Below are 19,807 nucleotides of genomic sequence, written 5' to 3'. Positions count from 1 at the left end.
ACCACTACTGACCCTACCAACACACCCTTACCATTGCTGTCACATCCCCGCCTGGGCCCCCACCACATCCCGGGCTTGACTCTGCCGTAGCACGATATTGTCCGTTTTGGGCCCCGACCATGCCCTCACGGTTTTGTTTCTGAGAATTCACATAAGAACTTCCCAGTGAGTCACCCATCATAGGATTGCTCTCGCGCGAACTCACTTAACTTTGGAGTTCCAATGGAACCCAAAGCCAGTGAGCATCCAAAAGGCCTTGTGATAGGTAGAGATTAAAATATCGCTGGATTGTAATGCTTGGGGAAAAACCGAAAAAAGGTAAAACTGTCAATGCAAAAGGGGAAGTAGTCAAATAAAGACGTGGGGTTGGGGGCTGGCGCAAATAGGTAAACACTACGTCGGTCATTACCCAAAACCTCAACCGCCACATCCCACGATATAATCCCAACCAATACCCAAATTGCTTTCAAGGAAACCGCCACCCTCTCCCATCACAACCACAACCCTCCCAGATCACACAGAAGACCAACGATGACGAAGACATACAGAATTTTGCGGAAGAAACTGAAAGAACTGGAGTCGTATCTCGAAAGCGTGTTAGCTCTTCCACCGGAAGAGTTGGCGGCCGAATGCCAACTTCATCACTTCCTAGATATGGCGCAAAGGCTGAGTTTTCTCGAGAAAATGCTGTCGGCGGAGAAAGCGTCTAGCCCGTCGAAGCCCAAGCACTTGGAACACATGTCCCGGAGGCTCAAGGAACTTGGGAAGATACTTTCCGAGTGGGTAGACAGTTTGGGATTAACCTCTTCCGGCATGGATTGTGAACACGTGCGTGATGATCATGAAGATGTTGGTTCGACGTGTTCTTGTACCGAGTCGTGCTTGAATGACGACGGCGATGCCACTGCAGACGATGGAGTAGATGGGTTGTCATCCCCGCAGCAGTACCAAGACCTAGAAGGATGTTATGAAGAAAAGGAAGAAGTAAAAGAAGAAGAGTACAAGGAACTGCCCGTGGTTTTGTTCAATGCTGATCGTAAGAAATGTAGTGAAGTGATTGTGGAGGAGAAGGAAGAAACTACAATGAAAGATGAAGGAGTAGTTGCTAAGTTAGTTGACGTGAAGATTTCTTCATCATCGGCGTCAGAAGGAGAGGGGAAGAGTGGTGGGAGTAATGGAGGTGTTGGGGTGGGGATATTGTGTGGGGCGGTGGTGACAGGGTGGTTGCTTGGGATGGTTTCTGCAGTCGTGGTGGGGTTGTCGCCTGGAGGTTTCCTGTTTCAATGTGGATCACAGCAATATGGGAATTTTCTCACTCCTACTTAACCTTTTCATTTGTTTCTTTATTTCTGTTTTGGTAGGGCATCTACCTACCTTCTGTATATCCATTGAAATTATGCCGTACTAATCGTTTCTTCCTTTAATTTGTGTTGTGGATGGTAATTACTTAAGACTTCTAATACTTATTTATCCAGATTGATATGGTAGTGTCCGTTTGTATTAATACAACCGATGAAGTCTCTCTGATAAACCCCTTGATATGAGAAAACATAACAAGAAATTAGCAACCAACTGGTTGTATATAATATATGTTTTCACTGTATATTCTTGTAGCCATAGGCCCGTAGCTACTTGTATAAACCCTAGATCACGTTCGTCCTCCGTCGTAATTAAGTTTTTCTGTTGTGAATGGGTGGTGTCGAATGTGGTGGGTTGTAATCTGTATGCACCACATTATCTTCTACTCTGTCATCACTGTTGTAATTTACGGCTTCTTTACCAGATAAAGCTCTCCTCCTCGCTTCCTACATATACAACATATGCATGCGAAACACGGTGATCAATTCTTAACATTCTCAACTAATCCTCTATAGAACATTGATTCGTCTAATCTCTCTTGACGCATTAATTATTCCATTCATTTTCCTGTGGGCTTCATCCATAAGATGATTGTTGAGTGTGTGAATCTCACATCGGATAACTAAGAGACATTACATGTGCTCATAAATATTTGACTTACTTCCCATATAACTAATTGATTTTACTGTAGAATCTCAACTTTTGCAACTACTAGAACTAACGTCCAATTAATTTTTCCAACTCGCACATTCAACAATTCAGGCATACAAACAATGTCTTAATTCCCTTGTCACCCTCCAGGGTTCGACATATTGAAGAAGATTGATCCGAATGAGGTACCATCTAGCTAGAAAATTAAGACCAACTGAAGTAGTAGGACTCCTAAGTGAAGTTGATTACCTTTTTAGTAGTAGGACTTGTTGCTTTAAGCAAGCCCACCATGTGACCAAGAGACTCTAGAATCTCACTTCCGGCATGTTCCATCCCTATCAATGAAATGACAAGAAGACGACCCATCATATATGATACATTGATTAGTTAATAATTAATATCTGGTTTACAATTAAAACTGGAGATCTCATCAAGGAAAAATTAATATGTTCAATTGGATCCGAGTACTATTTAGATGCACACTAATACAAAGTAGTTCTTGGAGATATATAGATCGTATACTCCAAGGATACTTTAAGCGCTTTCTTTATGTATATTCTTATGAAAGTTATAAGATATATTCATATTTATATATGAAGAAGGAAAAAAGATGTTACTACATAAAGAATTTAAGCTCAGTTATGGGATGGAGGACGTGTTCTTGGTCTCGAATAATCTGAGTAAATCCCGGGATTAGTTTTTCCATGGTTCTTGTCGCGATTAATCTTGCACGGTACAGGCCAAGAAACTGAAACAAGAGGCTTAGTAGCTGGTACAACACCTGATTTTTGTCCTCTGCTAGTGTACTTCACTTCATTTACAGAAGGAGGAGTAGTAGTCTTTGAGTCCTTTGTTTCATTTGGGTTTTGAGTAGTAGTACTAGTGATTGCTCTACCATGAACCTTTTCAGCTTCATCATCTTCCTTCATAACGAATCCTTTACTGGAATCCATTCCAAGTGTTTTAAACTTCTCCACATTTAACAGACCCTGAAATTTAACATTGCATGCATTAGTTTATGAACTTCCATAGATAAACTTAGCGGAAATATTAAGGGTCGTTTGATAACCATTTTATTTTTCAAATATTGAAAATAGAAAACCAAAATCAAGCCAAATTTGAGAACTCACAAAAGTACTTTGTAGTTTTTGGTTTTTCATTACCAAACAATTTTTTAGTTTTCAAACAAAGTGAAAACTAGAAATGAAATTATTATCAAACGACCGCTATTAATTGAAACACATGCAAGAATAACAAACCTTGCTGGAAGGTTGGAATGGTGCTCCAAAACCCTGAGGGACAAGCACGATATAGCGAGCCTCACATTCATGCATGGAAAGAAACAGAAGAAAGATCGAGAAAACAGAAGATATGATACTCGACATGACGATGATCTTGAGATGGAGAAGAAGCAGCGGCAGCAGCAACTATATAAGGTTATTTCGATTTGTTGTGACAAGATGGAGAGACAGTGAGTGATGAGACTTATGCAAGAAGATAAAAGAAGGTTGTGGTGGGTTGCATGACTTGTCTATTTTACTAGAAATTAAAACAAGGGCCCCAAGATAAGGACCTAACCCTAAACCCTCAACAAGGAAAGTGAAACCGTAACTCCTAGATATATTAGATATGCTATACTTTGAAGCTTTGAGAGAAACATATATATATGTTCATGGACTCCGGACATGTATGAGAAAATTAAGCCACAACTTAATCGGTTTAAAGTTAACTAGTTTAATCGGGAATATGACAGAGAATTAAAAAAATAATTAGACAAGGACGCATGCATGCTTCCTTCAGTTGCGGAGGATGATTTGGACAGACTATAATTTTCCAACTTCTCGTGAATTTACACTACAACATTTAGCACTTTTGTGCAAAAGAGAGAAAAGTGGGTTTGTTGCAGCTGGGATTAGTCAATTCATATGTTCTGCACTTAAAAATTAGTTGCAATGTATTGCTAGTTTTTCTGTCACGCCTCAAAATCCCGAGCACGTGATAGTGTTCACCTGCATTCATATCGAACTAAGACCTTGCTTTCCCATCAAGAAAAAGTTTCATGGTCCCAATGGTCCCAATTAGATCAGTAAAATACAATTAATCCTTTGGACTATATAGTTTGTAAATTCGAACTTCGAAGCATCGTTGTCGATGGCGTTCATATAAAAATATAGAACCAAGGGGAATGTGCTGAGGCCAAAAGTAATTAAGTTGAGGCAAAAAGTGGAAAGGCACAACAGAAAATACACGTTGATTTGTTTCTATCGAAAAACTCCTCAATTTTTTCCGTCAGATTTTCATGGTTGTCGATCCGTGTCTGTTGCATGCATGCTTTTTTGCTCGAACTTCCGTACCTGCACAAAAACTTTACCCTAAAACATTAACCTAACATGCTTAATCGTGGGTTAATTTGGTGGGATTATTATTTACCATGACATATGGAAACTCAGCCTACGACCAGCTTCTCGTGGCTGCCAAAGGACGAGAGCTGGTGAGAGACAGAAGGCGCTGTTTTGAGTAGAAAAAGAGGTGCAAGGAGACATAAAAATGGTTGAACCTCAGTAAAATAGTAGCTGCAATTGTCACTAATAACACAGACAACATTAACAACTCCATTGAAATTTGAAAAGGACCCTCAATGTGAAGTTAAAAACCATACCCACAAAATTCAGGTGAAAAAGAGACCATTAGAAGACAAAGTTAATATATTGATTAGGGAGGAATCGAGACAGAAAGGTTGTTTCTTTCGAATCGTAGAAACAACCTTTTTGCAAACAAGGGTAAAACGACGTACGAAAGACGTTCTTCCAACCTTCTTAAAGTAAGAAGCTTTGTTAACTTAAGATCATCATTTTATATGTTATACAGTATTAGAAAAAAACAAAATTGAACATAATATTTGACATCAAATGTTCTTAATTAATTGAGCAAGAGATCGCTGGTAGACTTCTTTTACTTCATAGTTTAAGCTAATCAAATCGAAGAACAGAATTAAGTAGGAAAGTCAAAGCAGAAGAAAATCAGAAATTTGGGTCGGTTCAACTGGAATTTGACACGTGCAGAAACAATGGCTTGTTGGCTTTGACTTTTTTAAAGAACTACCCCTCCGTTGCTTTGTTAACGGCTTTAGTGACAAATCAACCATTGGTGTTCGTGCCTTGACAAAACAGCCCAACTCATGTCGACTACAAACACAGCATTTCTTGGTCATCTCGGCGCCCATGTCGTTCAGCCGGCGTTTTGCTCCTTGACTACTTTCATCTCCTGTCGTTCCACTCAATATACACACGAATGGGTATGCATACGAAAGTATAGAATACGTCCCTCGTATTGTATAAGTCACAAATATATTATTCGTTTTGATGTCCCTCCAATCCTATTTTCGATTAAAACTTCGTAACTCATTCTATTTGTGCATATTTCTTGCAAAGCTATGAACCACAGCAGAGATTTCGTGTATGCACCAAGTCTTCTGGCCGAGCCAGCCGAATGGCGAATTCGAAACCACAGGAAACAACAATCTATTTATCTGTAAACGATACACAACGTCGAAAATTTATTTTTCCCAGGGGAATTACAAAACAAAGAAACTATACTTGTGCCTCTTTTCCGTCTTCCGTCGGTAAAAGTGATCCGGTGAGCTGCCTTTATGTACACTGTGGGTGGGGAATCAGTCTCACAGAGGACGATCGTGGTGTTTAGACAACCTCAACTAGTTTCGGGTACTTGGGAACACATTACAACAAAAGAAGATACATTGCCTCGTCGTCACATCTGGAGAAGATTATTCACAGTAACTGTAACTGAATTCGTTCGCTGCAAATCCTGTGAAACGTAATACATTACGGAATGTAAAATCAAAGTTTAAAAACAAGCTTCGATATAATTGTTATAAAATGACAATTGACAATATATTCGTACGAAAAGCATAACTGTGTCGTAAAAATAAACTGTACCTGGAAAATTAGGTCATCTGGCATATGAGGCAGAACTTCCCTCACCGTCTCAGCCATGGCAAGTATGTTTGCTAGGTTGTCATTCACAGTACGTGAGGGGGTCCTCATACGTAAATTCCTTGCTCCTCCTTGGTTTCTTCCATCGTCAGCTGGAGGAATAGGTGGACCAGTTGCAGCAACCTGTGGGGCATTCATAGGCCAGAGGCTCCACGCACTATCTTCGAGGGCTGTTTGGGCATATGTCTCCCCTACAGATGCAAGATGCCTCATCATCATCTGAACTCTCCCCAGTCCAACAGATCCTATGGCTGTAGAAGGACCTGCCCCGTCAACTCCCTGACTTGGCCAAGTATGCAACCAATCTGGATCCAGTCCTGCACCCCTATGGGCCATAAGGAGAAGCATGATATATATTGTGTATTATATAAACTAATAAACAATTATGTTTTCTTTTTAATGGAAGTCTTTACCTGATGCGGTTTTATTCTAACAGATTTAATTTCTTTTACAGCATCTGAGCTTATAAGGAATAAACAGCAACGGGAAAGAAATTGTTTGCTTTCTATTACTTCGCAATCAAACAGTTTAAGGAAAAAGCGACGCGGAGTGCCTGTTTTGCATGCATCTTTAAGGATTATGCAACCATACAGAGTATTTGTCTTCTTGTTTATGAACTGGAATCTAATCACCCTATGGAATTTATTACAAAGAGAAACTACAATACTTCCTAAATAAGGTTTCGTACCTCCATGGATCACCTTCTGCAGGGTTCTGAGCCTGATTGGGAAACACACCAGCAGGTATTGCATGTCCAGGAGTATTTTGTCGATCAAGTCCTGAACTTATTTGACGAGCAAGCTGCTCATCATTCGAAGTTCCTTCACTGCGGGAATGTACTTCATTTTCAGGTCTGCCCACAAAAAGTGGCTTGCGACAAGTCGGACATGAATATATCTCGTTCAAACCTTGATCCAACCTGGAATTATTAATAACTTTCATCATCTTCCTAGGCACCACATGCTTTAAAATTAAAAATTATGAAAACGTAAGGGTATACTTAACAAATAATATGAACCATACCAAGATCTCAAGCACGCAAGATGAAAAAGGTGACTGCAGTGTAGTCTTTTGGCCTTAGCCATAGGTTCCTGCCATTTTCCAAGTGAGTTTGGGAGCCAACAAAAAACTGAAATAGTAACCAATTTCGGGGAAAAACTAATCATACCCTACAAATTGCACATTCATCATCATATGCTCGTAGTTCTTCAGATGTTGCATCTGGAAGTGCTGCATGAAGAGCACCTAAGGCTTTCCTCAGTTTGATGAACCCTTTTATACGTTTTAAAATTGCACTTAGCAAGGCCTGCTCAATAATGAATCCTTAATTAGGAATAAGATGATATTGGGGAATCAAGTAAGAAAGAAAACAGATGTTCCAATAGAAAGTAGAATGAAAATATTTACACAAATATTTACACGTATGTTTAGAAAAAGGATTGCATCCACCAGATGGAATGCCATGCCATGAAGCCACCAAATATGCACGTAGTGACCAAGGGCCATTAACAATGTTGCCATGTCAAGAACAAATCCCAAATTCCGAGTAAGACTGCCTTTCCATTCCAACAATAAACCTGCAGTGAGACAAAATGAAAATAGTAACTACTATAACCTGACTACATATAACCCCCAATTTAGATCCGAAAACTCAAGTAAGCCGTTACCAATACAACGTACTATAGAAAATAGGAACATCCCCAACAACCCTATTTACGATGTGAGAAAATAAAAATAAATTTGGAGAACTACCAGCTGCTGATGTATCAAATAATTTAGACCCCTCGCAATTTGAACTATCCCATGCTGAATGATGGATCCATATATCAACTAACTGAAATCCATGCACCAAAATAGCCTACAAAAGCATTGTGACAAGCCAACCAACCCTGTCAACTATTTTTTAAAATTTGACAGATAACATGATAACATTTCATGACAAAATTCCCAGGAGATTACCTGCAGTGTCTCAAATGCAATACTGAAAGGCTCAAATAATAACAGGAGAAACATGGATAAACCCAGTGTTTTATATATCACCACACACAGCCTTATCCTGCAAGCACCGAGCAAAATATACAGAATGAACCAATTCTCAGTAATACAAACTCATGCAACGAGAGAGGAGCAACACACAGTTATGTGAACAACGACTTCATGAATCAATTAAATAATTTCAGAATACTAAACAACCGATCCACTATAAGTATTTTCTCGGCAGGTTTTGGGAATAAAAAATCCAAGCTGATTGATGATCTAGTCCTGGCAAAAGAAAAACTTAGCCTAGAAAGGTAGCATTGGAGTGGTTTAATACTGCTAGAGAAACACAGAAAATTTTTTAAAGATAAAATAAAAGAGTATTTCACCCAGTAACCTGTGGTGTTATCCTGTTATGCACCCAAAATGGACATTATAAGTGACATGCAAGAGAGCTAATTCGTACTCCAAGAAAAGTGATAAAGCAATACCAGAAAATGTCAACGGTGAGCACCAGCAATAACACTGAATACACACGAAAATACGTCCATGGTGTGGCAGAAGGGGATGCATTCAACCGTTCAAGTCGATCTCGAGCCAAAGCTTGAAACATCTATATAAGTACATAGAAAAGATAGGTAAAAAGGTATGCACTTACTTTTATACTTCCATAAACATCATGTTCTTGATAAATATCATGTTATATACCTTTAAAGAACAAAGAACAATCAACCAGACTGACCACATGCCCGCATGATATATTGTAGGAGGGATGACCAGGGGTAGAAAAGTGCCCTGTTTGACATTCATCGATAAACATAAATCATTGAACAATACATATTAATACAGAGTTATAAACACCAAGTATTATAAAACAATTAAAAAGGAAAGTTTATCACGTTAAAGTAGTGAGTCTACTGGTAGCAAGCAAATTAACTGACAGCAAGTTAAAGTATTCACCTTGTAAATAACATAATTGATAAGGCGTTCAATTAATTTGCGAGTTTCAGAAGGATACAACTCCACAAAGAATATAGTCTGCAGATTAGAAACAGACATTAGATGATCAAATCAACCTTCCTCAAACAAATTTCACATACATAAAAGAAAACAGACAATGAGTAGTTTAGTAGCTCCAAGATTTTTATTGCATGTTTCAATAATGGCATCTGGTATCTTAAAACAAACTAACCGTCTCTAGCAGGAAATGTAGAAAATTTGTTTCTTGCCAAAATTCATCAAACTGGCACAACATATGAAAGTAATACTAGAACCGATAGCAACAACTGTGACCCACAAACTAATAAATCTCCTATTCACTGTAATATAAAGTTTATAAACCCACTGCACTAGTTCATGCATCCATCAAACTTACAGTTTTGCAACAACAGAAGTTTCCAGATGAGGTAAAATATTACCTTGAGACATAGAACGAGTAAAATAAATGCATTGAGTACAAAATTTGCCAGCAGTCCGACGGTAGTATAAGAACCCAAAAGCAGATCAAATACATGGCCAAAATTGGCCGCATTAATCAAATTCTCTGCAATCAGTCCATCCGATTTTAGTTTAACTAAAGAAGTTTCCGTCCACAACTGGAGACCTGCAAAGCTTATCGCTGTACATGCCGCAGAGATGGCTATATATCTCAAACCCATTGGTAACAAATTCAACCTCTTTACTAAACCCCAACTCCAAAATTCTCATCACCACTGAATTAGCAAGATCCCTTCCTCATTTTGACCATATCTTGTCATTGGAGTAAAAAATCGGGGCATAGACCTCAAGCTAGCTTCAAACATGACGGGGAATTAATCGTCAACATACGATGGTAAATTCTCAGATTGAAACTGTACGACCTGCCACGAAAAAGCGGCATTGATGAGCAGTTTCTCAAAACAACAATGAAGAACACTACAATCAACAACAATGACTAGAACGAGCTGTTAGAATGCTAAACAATTCCTAATTAATAAACAATTAACTCTTTAAACCCAGATCAGTGATCATTTCAATCATTTTAGAAAAAAATTCGAAATCGAAACTATAATTGCCAACAAAATGTGACAAATTGGATGCCAGCGAATGATCAAGTTGCATAGATACCTGAAAAAATATATATAATTCAAACAAAAGGAATCGGCTTTCTCCTGTAATTGCTATTAGAAACAGCCAAAGCATAAAATCGAGAAGCCCTATAATTCGAAGCCATGAAAACGCGGGTAAAACTGTAAAAAGCTCGAAACCAAGGGTGATTAAGCGAAATCAAAGCAGAAAGGTTCGATCTTTGGGAGTAATAAATGAAAAATCAGCAAAGGTTGAGAAATTAAGGACCTGATTAGAGCTGAGACGACGCTGACCGCTGCGCCGGTGGGGAGTTTCTGCAAATTTCACCCGCGTTGGAGAGAGAGAGAGAGAGAGAGAGAGAGGAGAGAGAGGGAGGTGGATTTTAATTTTATTAATTTTGATTTTTGGTTTTTATATTTTGATTAAAAGACTGTTTATGTTTTTTTTTAACTTTTTTATTATTTTGTTTATTTACTAAAAGACAGTTTATTGGCTGAGTCAATTTTTGCGGCAAGTGGAAAGCAAGATCCTAAATTTTAACGATAAATTAAAAAAAAAAACTAAAACAAAATGATTTGAAAATTTTGAATTTTAAAAATAAAAATAAAATAAACATAAAAATTTGATTTTTTTAATATAAAAATATTATTTTTCTTTGAACTGATAAAATTTTTGTTAAAATTCTCAAAAAAAAAAATAAAATAAGACCTGAAAAAAATTAAATAAATGGTGCATTGGACGGTTGTACGTTGACTCACCGAAAACGACAGCGTCGTAACAGAGAATTTTCTGAGAGGCCCCAATGTCTTCTTCCCCATAAAAACCCGCGAATTCAAATCGGGAGCCCTAGAAATCGATTTGAATCGATTGTTGTTCTGCAAATTCGGATGGGGATAATCAAGAGCAGCTTCTCCTTCCTAGTGGGCACGGTCGCCGGGATCTACATAGCCCAAAACTACGACGTTCCGAACATCAAGAAGCTCGGCGACACTGCCGTCTTCATCGCCAAGCAATACGAGGAGAAGTACCGCAAGCCCAAAAAGCGAGACGACGACTAGGATTGCTTGCTTCCTCAACGACGCGGTTCCCGACCCAGGTTCTCGTTTTGGGAAATTCTTCTGCTTTAATATTAACTTAAGTGATCAGTACACGGTTATGAATTTTTTGCTGGATAAAATGTTACAGGTAATTTGTGATGAACTCGTTGCTTTCGGGCTTCGGGTTTCGATTCAATGCAAAATGTATGCTCTTTTTGTTATGGTAAATGAAAAGCCTTGAAGCAGTTTTACAATTTTATGCACTTCACTGCTGTGCCTGCATTTGTGTAAACATGGCTGTATGTGAAGATTTTTCAGTCGAATCGCTTTTGAGCAAAAGTTATTGTTGGGTAATTATGGTTTTATCGAAGAATTAGAGATTTCGCTCGATAGTTGATAGTACGCATTTAGTGCAGAGTATCGAGTGGGAGTGTGCAGGTTCACTTATTGAAAGCAGTCAGCAGTTAGAATTCAGCCCTTTTAGCAGATCAATTTAATGGCTTAGACATGCGTATGATAATGGATGCTCAATGGCGATTATCGTTGAGCAAAAATTATTGCGTGTGAGGTGGATGTCCAATTTTTAGAAACATTAGGGAGCAGAATTAGTACACTTTGGCATGATCCATCATTAAGTTAATGTTATGTTATTCGAGTCACAATTCCGGGTTGTGATCTAGAAAGATCTTGAAGTGAATATATAATGATTCGAGGTCATACGAAGTGCCATCGTAGAGTAGGCTTCTTTTTTCTTCGTAACATGGTGCTTTCACTTTTTCAAGTCAATTCGTAACATGCTTCCTTGAGACATCTTTCTGATTTCATTGTAGTTTTTTTCCTTCGGATCGCCCAAACAGTCTGTAGGATTTATTATCAGCCTCTGACATTTCTTCTCTTGGTCTGGCATTCTGTTGAGAAGGTTCTTCCTCTTCACGGTTATATTTGGTACGATGTTTCCTTCAATGCAGCATGGTTTCGTTGCTGGCTGCAATTATTCATTTTACGTGTCTAGCTTTGCGTAGAATCACGTTAGCTGATGGCAACTAACTGTCTGTGTCTTTTGTGTTCTATTGATTATGTTATAATGTCTTAATGACGCTTAAACGCAGCCAGTAGGATTAAATTTTTGGTAGGGTAGGAACAATTAGGGACTGCAAGCGTTGGTCACTCTCGTGGCTGTCTGCTACTGTCAGGAAGGTTTCGTTTAGCAGTTGGTGATTTATTCAATTTGGAGTGATAAATTACAGGATCTTCCGGAATGAATCTTTCCCGCCTTAGGCGGTGTTGAATTCCTTATGTTACTTCCTCCTTCTAGCCGTAATGTTTTTTCTGCCTCGTTTGGCTGTGTTTCTCTGCTTGTTCTTATCCTTCCTGCTAGTGTTTCTTCTTCCTGCTGGTGCAGTTTTCTTCTGTTACTCCTGCAGTCTTGGGCCTTCCGGTGTATTTCATCCTAAATGGGCTGGATAACATCCAAAACAAGGATTTATCTGATTGGCCCTGATCGCGTGTTGCTTTTGTTTACTCGACTCTAGCAGACGGACAAAATGAAAGTGTGAAAATCGCTATCCATTGCCACGGACAAAATTTGGTCGGAAAATACTTATAAAATGATCGGCTTCTATATCGTTCGTGGTTCAGATTCATTTTGAATCTCATTAGTAAATACTTAAAGAGGGTTATTAATTTAATCGTAGTGCTTGAATTGCGACATGATCATGCAGCTAAGTTTGTGGTTCATATAAATCGGATTAGTAAATGGTTAAAGAGGTTATTAATTTAATCTTAGTGCCTGAATATTTAATCGAATTACGGAGAAATCAGTATGACACTGTCTTATTTGTGGTGGATAAGAAAGTGGAGTCGGATTTGATTAAAGTTTAATCCGTGAGTTAATTCTGCGATTTGTGTGGCTTGTTAGTTGAGGCAACAAGAAAATTTTTATATGTCGATACATCAAATATCATAATATAAATAGTTGGAAAAAAAAACTTAAGTATTCAACCACTTGTATTATGACATGTGTATCAGACCGCGTTCCAAGCATATTGAAGGCAACAAATGTGTGAGAAAACGTATCAAAACACGGCACCGTACCAAGGAAAATTGTATGTCGCCATCACTAAACCACCATTATTGAGATGCAAATCATGCAATAGCTACGGATGGATTATGCATCCAGCAATGTTAATCTTTTTACTGCCATGTAATCATGCACCAGCCTTTTATAAATTTTCTGTCCTTTTAAGTCAACGATCCCTTTAAGCAGTGTTTTCCCAAAGGGCTAAAGCGGTTTTCACATGAGAAGTGCTTTTTGCATAAGCCACTGCTAAGTTCGTATTCAAATTCTTATATGTGATTTCCACATGAAAAATTGGAGTGTAATTTTGATGTAAATCTAATCAAAGTGCTTTCGACAAAACGCTTGTGAGCATAGTACTTTTCACGGAAGAACTTCCGAACAACCCGCATCAGATTAGTTTATTACTAGCTATGGGAGAATAAGGGGAATTGGGGTTGTGCAACATTATACTTTATTTATATAACCAAAACAATACTGCGTATTCTCCTACACGTGTAAATATATATTTTTATTAATAAACTTTAGAAATATAACATTAATTGTGTTATATGTTCATATTATAATACGTGAAATGAAAACACTACAAAATAGCCGACGTCAAACAAATAAGGAAGCATATTTCAATCCGAAAATAGCGACACTCAAAAAGTAGATGAAAAATGCATCATCTTTTTCTTCAAGTCATTGTCAAGACTGGCTTTTAAGGGGGGCGTGTAATATAAAAAGACTTACTAGCACCAATAATCCCCCACCAAGCCTTCTTGTAGCTGCATGGCAAATGGCTGCCTACCATTCCCTTATGCCAAAAGTAGGGGTGGGCACTTAGAACCGAAAACCGAAATCGAAACACGAACCAAATCGAACCGCACCAAACTGTTTGGTTTTGCGGTTTTAAAACGGTTTCGGTTTTGAAACCAAACCGCAACATAGAAAACGGTTTGGTTTCGGTTTTGGCTTTTGAAAACCGCACCGCAAATATTAATAAATATTTAATTAAATGTCCATATTATATTTCATGTTTTAATTTGTTGTTTGTTAGAATCCATACACTTAGTTTAGTACTCCACCACACTAGAATATCATCATTCATCACTTTCTTTCGTTCATTAACTTGAAGGACCTTTGTTATTTTATACTATCACACACATATATGTACAAGGGTGGACTAACTTGTTATTAAGAGTCGAACAATGATCTAATAAAGTCCACTCATTTGAAGTATGATATCACATATTCTAGTATCAAAGTTTCGCTCATGTTTAATGAATTCAAATTTATTCAACTTGTTTTATGATAAACATTGTAAGGGACACCCTTTTGTTGCACAAACATATTTTAACATCACAACTACATGCAACATGCTAATTGTTTACATAACAAATCTCTTTTTCCTATTGCTATTAGGAAATGTTTATTAATATGTTAAATTGAAAATTGTACATTTTTTCTTAAAAATCAAACCAAAACCGTTTGAAACCGCACCAAACCGAACTAAACGGTTTGATTTCATTTCGGTTTTGGCTTCAAAACCGCACCGAACCAAACCGTGCCCACCCCTAGCCAAAAGCTTCTTTTGTCCCCCACACATAGCAAAGCACACGCTTCTTCGGAATAGGATTCTCCTTACTCTTTTTTTTTTTTTTTTTTTTTTTTTCCTCCCCTCTCCTCTTTTCTCCTCCTATTTGAACAGTCACGATTAAGCCACATCAACATCTTCTGTTGACTTCTTTATATATATATATATATAGCGACGACAATCTTTTTACGTAACTGGACGATACTATGGTGACATCTTAAGCCAATTATGCACTATCCTGTGAAAAAGTTGACACATTTTATGATTAATTTGAAAATCCGTCAGCTAATTATGCACTATCCTGCGAAAAAGTTGAACACATTTCGTGATTAGTTTGAAAATCTATCACAGTTATATTCCCGATATCTTCTAAGAGAAGAACATTTCTCTATTATTGTCACCCTACAAATGGATGTTTTTCAGTGTTTGGGCAACCATATACTTCAGCAAAGAAATTTCCTCAACCAGTTTTTCAAGCACAAAAATGAAGCAGCCAACAAATGGTTAAAGAGGTTATTAATTTAATCTTAGTGCTTGAATATTTAATATATTTGCGGATAAATCAGTATGACACTATCTTATTTGTGGTGAATTCGTGTGGTTTATTAGGTGAGGCAAGGGCAGATTTTTCAGTATGTCGGGAATACAGTTCGGTACATTAGGTATCATAGTATAAGTAGTTGGAATTATTTTTTAAGTATCTAACCACTTATATTATAATACTTGATATGTCAAACAGTGTTATTAGCAAACTTAAAAATCTCTCGAAATGCAACAAACATGTTACACAACACTATACCAAGGAAAATTGTCCGTCGCAATCACTAAACCGCTATTATTGAGACGCAATTGTCACGGATGGACTCCAGTAATGTTTATTATTTTTATTACCATGTAAGCATGCACCAACCTTTTATAAATTTTCTCTCCATTTAAGGGCTAAAGCACTTTTCACTTGAGAAGTACTTTCTGCGTAAGTGGTTACTAAGTTCGTATTTGCTTATTAGCATATGTGATTTCCACACGAACAATTGAACTTTGTATAGAAGTTTTGATGTGATTCTAATGAAAGTGCTTCCAAAACACTTGTGAGAGCATACATGCTTTTCGCAGAAGAACTTCCGTACTACCCTGGTCATTTAGTATATTACTAGCTAGGGGAGCATAAGGGAAATTGGGGTTGTGCAACATTATACTTTATTTGTATACCTAAAACACTACCGTGTATTCCACTACACGTATAAATATATTTCTTTATTATTAAATTTAAAAAATAAGACTTAATAACTATATCGTCTACACATATTATAATACTTGAAATAAGAACACTACAAAACAGAATTTTCAATATCCACAAAAATTTCTCTATATATAAAAGTCTGCCATCAAACAAATAAATAAGGGAGGGTATTTGAATCCGACACTCAAAGTAGATGAAAAATGCATCATCTTTTTCTTCAATGTCATTGTCAAGACTGACTTTTAAGGAGGGCCTATAATATTAGCACCAATAATCTCCCGCCAACCGTTCTTGTAGTTGCATGGCAAATGGATTACCTGCATACCATTCCCTTTCCCAAAACCCAAAGGATTTCAGGTTCTTGTGGCTGTGGTGAGCATTTAGCTATGCCAAAAGCTTCTTTGGTTCCCCACACACAGCAAGGAGCACAAGCTTCGAGTGGTCCTTATTACTCCTCAGGATCTAAAGCTCCTTCCCGTACAATCAATTTCTGCGGCCGCAATCGGACGCTACTACTATGATGATATCTTAAGTCAATTATGCAATAGTATGTGAAAAAGTTGGACATATTGCGTTGATTAGCTTGAAAACTCCGTCATAGTGATATTTTCCGGTTGTCTTCTAAGTTCTAAGAGAAGAACATTTCCCTACCATTGTCGCCCTACATATGGATGCTTTTCGGTGTTTGAGCAACCAGATACTACTGCAAAGACGTTTCCTTAACCAGTTTTTCAAGCACATAAAAGAAGCAGCCAACAAATGGAATTTTTGGTTCCGGGATGACTTAATTTGTCATCCTCCCCAATCATGATGTAATTAGTTTCACAAAACGTACAAATAATGTACAAACGTATAATACAAAGACGCAACACCCTTTCTTCTTCCCCTTCCCCTTCAATTTGAGGTACAACTGGGGAGAAGGTTTAGGAAAAAACCTCTACTTCCTATGACTATGGAGGACCGTCACCTCTTCATTAAAAAACCAGGTTCTTCTTCTCTATAATTATCACACATCGATTGCTGCAGGTTGAGGCCGTGATGCAGACCCTCGCGATCTTGATTCTTCAATCTTTGCAGCAACTTCGGCCACGACAAGCCTAGTCAGAAGCAGCCCTGCAATCAGAGCTGCTCCCATCAGCATTGTGAAAACTGCACTCCAGCTTATGGCTGAAATGTAGCCGGTCAGCAACGGTCCAATGGCAGCCCCAACGGACCCTGTTCCATCTATGATTGCTGTCACGGTCGCCAATGCCCTCGAGTTCCCACGCAATGAGCTGTGTGTTCCGAGATCAGCTGAGACGGCTGTTGTTATTAGAGCATATGGCCCGTTCACAAACATGCCGGTGATGAACATGAGTACAATGTTCACAGTTATGGATACGTGTCCATAGCTTCGGTAGAAAAAGAGAGCAGGGATAGCACAGTACATGAAACTTGCAGCTGTTATGGCTCTGGCACCTAAGCGGTCAGACATATGGCCGGCAAGGATTCCCCCAAGAACACCTCCAACATCGAACAATGTGGATAAGTTACCAGCTGCTTCACTGGATAAATACTTTCCGTCAATAGCTGCAACATGTACAAACAAGTAATGCAAGTCAATAACAAGAATCGATATGAAGAATCATGACATATACAAAAGCAAATCGAGAAATGCAATTAACACAACAACAAATTCAAAACAGCAAGTTAAAGTACCTGTGTTTGTAATGTAGAAGGGAAGCCAGTATAGAAATGTATAAGCAACCAGTTTTGAAAAGAAGAGGCATAGAGCGAAAGGAGCCACTCCGGGAATTTTCCAAGCTTCTATGAACCCGACAGCGCTCTCCTGCACTTTTGCCTCTGGTTCCAACAATGGTTCCGTTACTCCTTCCCCGATTTTCTTGGGAGAGTGCAATTCATCTTCTTCACTGGCTCCAACATCCTCCGGACTAACAGGCAAGAACAGAAAAACCACCACACCAACAGTAGCGATTATAAGACCCGGAACTACAAAGGACCAACCCCACCCGTATCCCAGTAGGGCTGAAGCAACCAAAGACCCTGTAATATTCCCAACAGAAGTGTGAGCATTCCATATACCCATAATCAGCCCTCTCTTCTTCTTCCCAAACCAATTACCAACAACTGCAACTACTGAAGGCCATCCGGTCGATTGGAACAAACCGGCAAGCATTTGAACGCCGAGGAAGTAATAGAAGGTGTGAATATTTGCCCAATATCCAACTCCAAATGCTGCCGTAAACACCCCTGCTCCCACCATTCCGATTGTTAGGAAGATTCGTAAATTCGTTCTATCACCCAAGTGTCCGGAGAAGTACATTCCTATGGCATACACAGCCAGGAAAGCTAGGTCTACTTCACCAAGCAAGGCTGTGCCATCTGATCCATTAAATGGGGCCCATCCATCTCCAAGAACCCGAGAAAACCTTCTGCTTTGATCTGGCTTACTTAAGTAACTCATCCTCCATGGCCAAGACATTAAGCTCGTAACCGAAGATTGGGGATCAAGAGTACTCTTGACCACGCTCGTGGTTTTTCGAGCGGCGTGGTAGCTAGCATATGCTACAAATGTAACAACCAGAACAATGGCTTGGTGGGTTTTGTAGGAAAGGGGCGATCTCCTTATGTGCTCTACTAACCGAATTCCCGGGGGCTTGCTGTAACTTGTCTCAGGTTCCGGCTCTGACATTGAACCCAAGTAATTGATTACTACCTCCTCTTATCCACTAAAACCTTCAAGATAGAGAGAAAAAAACAAGAAAGAGTGAGTCAAGCAGCATACAAACTTGTAAGTTGTAAACCAAAAAAAAAAAAACCACAAACTATTAAAATCCAGTAATATATTCAGATTAGGAAATTTAACCAATGAAATTACCAATTGCTATGATTTAATAAACTACAGATTCATATAAAATAGCCCAAAGTTTCAACATTTGTTGAGTGAGAGGAACATGCTCAAATCTATCAATTCCATGATTCCCAACTTCCAAACATTCTTGACAAAGTTTTAATTCAGCAGGAAATCCCAAACCCTAGACTTTTGTCAAACACCTTCAGTAGTGTAGCCACAATTCCAGTAGAAATTTAAACAATTGGAACAGTAAAAAAAAAAAGCAGATTTATAAATAATCCTGAGAAAACTTCAAAAAATCCAAATAAATCCAACTTGAAGAGGCAGATGTACTAAAACAATATGCACCTCAAACTACACAGAATTACAGGGAGAAAAAAAGTTTAAAAATTAAAATAAACAAACAAAAAAGTAACAATCTTTTCAACAATCAGAACAAACCCCATTAATTAATTTCTCTTTTCAAAGACCTTTCCTGGAAAATTGAAAACCTTCCACCTTCTGACCGACAAGAACAGAAGAGAAACGAAACGGTCAAAAACTTTATCCTTTGCCCAACAAAATTGGATATTTGAACAACAACCCATTCCTCAAATTTCTTCCTTAGATATAATTAGAGTCAATATTCTGAAACCCAAAATTTAAAAAACAATCCAGAATAATAAAGGGATCGATAGATAACTGAGAGGAAGAAAAACGGTCATAAAATTTGAAAAGAAAAAAAAAACAAACAAATACCCAGATGGAAATTACATGAAAATACACAGCTGAGGAGCATACCTATCAGTAGATCCGAGCTTCCGCCGGCACTGTTCTGTGTATTTGAATTTGCAGTGTTTCTCCCCTTCTTCAAATGCTCTGTTTTTTATCCCGTGGAAGTTTGAGCTCTTAAAGAAAACGCGCAAAAGAAAGCAAGCAACGTGAGCTTGGTGGTAATACTATATTATGTTGTT

The 19,807-nt window shown here is 38.2% G+C and overlaps 4 protein-coding genes across 7 annotated transcripts; 1 reads left to right on the top strand and 3 right to left on the bottom strand.

The window, feature by feature from the left end:
- Positions 1–1,561: 1,561 nt before the first annotated feature.
- LOC126629220 (uncharacterized) lies at positions 1,562–3,503 on the bottom strand. Its single transcript, XM_050299181.1, has 4 exons — positions 3,270–3,503; positions 2,792–2,999; positions 2,260–2,345; positions 1,562–1,805 (listed from the first exon to the last, which is right to left on the bottom strand). Exons 1-4 carry the CDS (start codon positions 3,393–3,395, stop codon positions 1,671–1,673), a joined length of 555 nt encoding a protein of 184 aa, XP_050155138.1. The 5' UTR covers positions 3,396–3,503; the 3' UTR covers positions 1,562–1,670.
- Positions 3,504–5,389: 1,886 nt separating this feature from the next.
- LOC126629121 (E3 ubiquitin protein ligase RIN2-like) lies at positions 5,390–10,505 on the bottom strand. Of its 4 annotated transcripts, XM_050299023.1 has the most exons (14): positions 10,335–10,439; positions 10,107–10,195; positions 9,419–9,859; positions 8,961–9,038; positions 8,709–8,795; positions 8,492–8,613; positions 7,983–8,079; positions 7,776–7,881; positions 7,431–7,600; positions 7,192–7,329; positions 7,047–7,114; positions 6,712–6,942; positions 5,967–6,348; positions 5,390–5,835 (listed from the first exon to the last, which is right to left on the bottom strand). In XM_050299023.1, exons 3-14 carry the CDS (start codon positions 9,656–9,658, stop codon positions 5,779–5,781), a joined length of 1,776 nt encoding a protein of 591 aa, XP_050154980.1. In that variant the 5' UTR covers positions 9,659–9,859; positions 10,107–10,195; positions 10,335–10,439; the 3' UTR covers positions 5,390–5,778. The 4 variants fall into 4 exon arrangements, with proteins under 4 accessions (XP_050154980.1, XP_050154973.1, XP_050154998.1 ...); XM_050299016.1 differs by lacking the exon at positions 10,107–10,195 and having other exon boundaries at positions 10,335–10,505; XM_050299041.1 differs by lacking the exon at positions 10,107–10,195 and having other exon boundaries at positions 7,443–7,600; positions 10,335–10,505.
- A 314-nt stretch (positions 10,506–10,819) lies between these two features.
- LOC126629228 (uncharacterized) lies at positions 10,820–11,358 on the top strand. Its single transcript, XM_050299191.1, has one exon. It carries the CDS (start codon positions 10,955–10,957, stop codon positions 11,123–11,125), a length of 171 nt encoding a protein of 56 aa, XP_050155148.1. The 5' UTR covers positions 10,820–10,954; the 3' UTR covers positions 11,126–11,358.
- A 5,407-nt stretch (positions 11,359–16,765) lies between these two features.
- On the bottom strand, positions 16,766–19,802 carry LOC126629136 (putative glycerol-3-phosphate transporter 1). Its single transcript, XM_050299054.1, has 3 exons — positions 19,635–19,802; positions 17,699–18,736; positions 16,766–17,569 (listed from the first exon to the last, which is right to left on the bottom strand). The coding sequence occupies exons 2-3, from the start codon at positions 18,690–18,692 to the stop codon at positions 17,007–17,009; spliced, it is 1,557 nt and encodes a 518-aa protein (XP_050155011.1). The 5' UTR covers positions 18,693–18,736; positions 19,635–19,802; the 3' UTR covers positions 16,766–17,006.
- Positions 19,803–19,807: the final 5 nt, after the last annotated feature.

Source organism: Malus sylvestris, chromosome 1 (genome assembly GCF_916048215.2).
Source record: "Malus sylvestris chromosome 1, drMalSylv7.2, whole genome shotgun sequence".
Classification (NCBI taxonomy): domain Eukaryota; kingdom Viridiplantae; phylum Streptophyta; class Magnoliopsida; order Rosales; family Rosaceae; genus Malus; species Malus sylvestris.
Note: the sequence above shows the minus strand (reverse complement) of the source record. Positions and strands in the feature narration are given on the sequence as shown.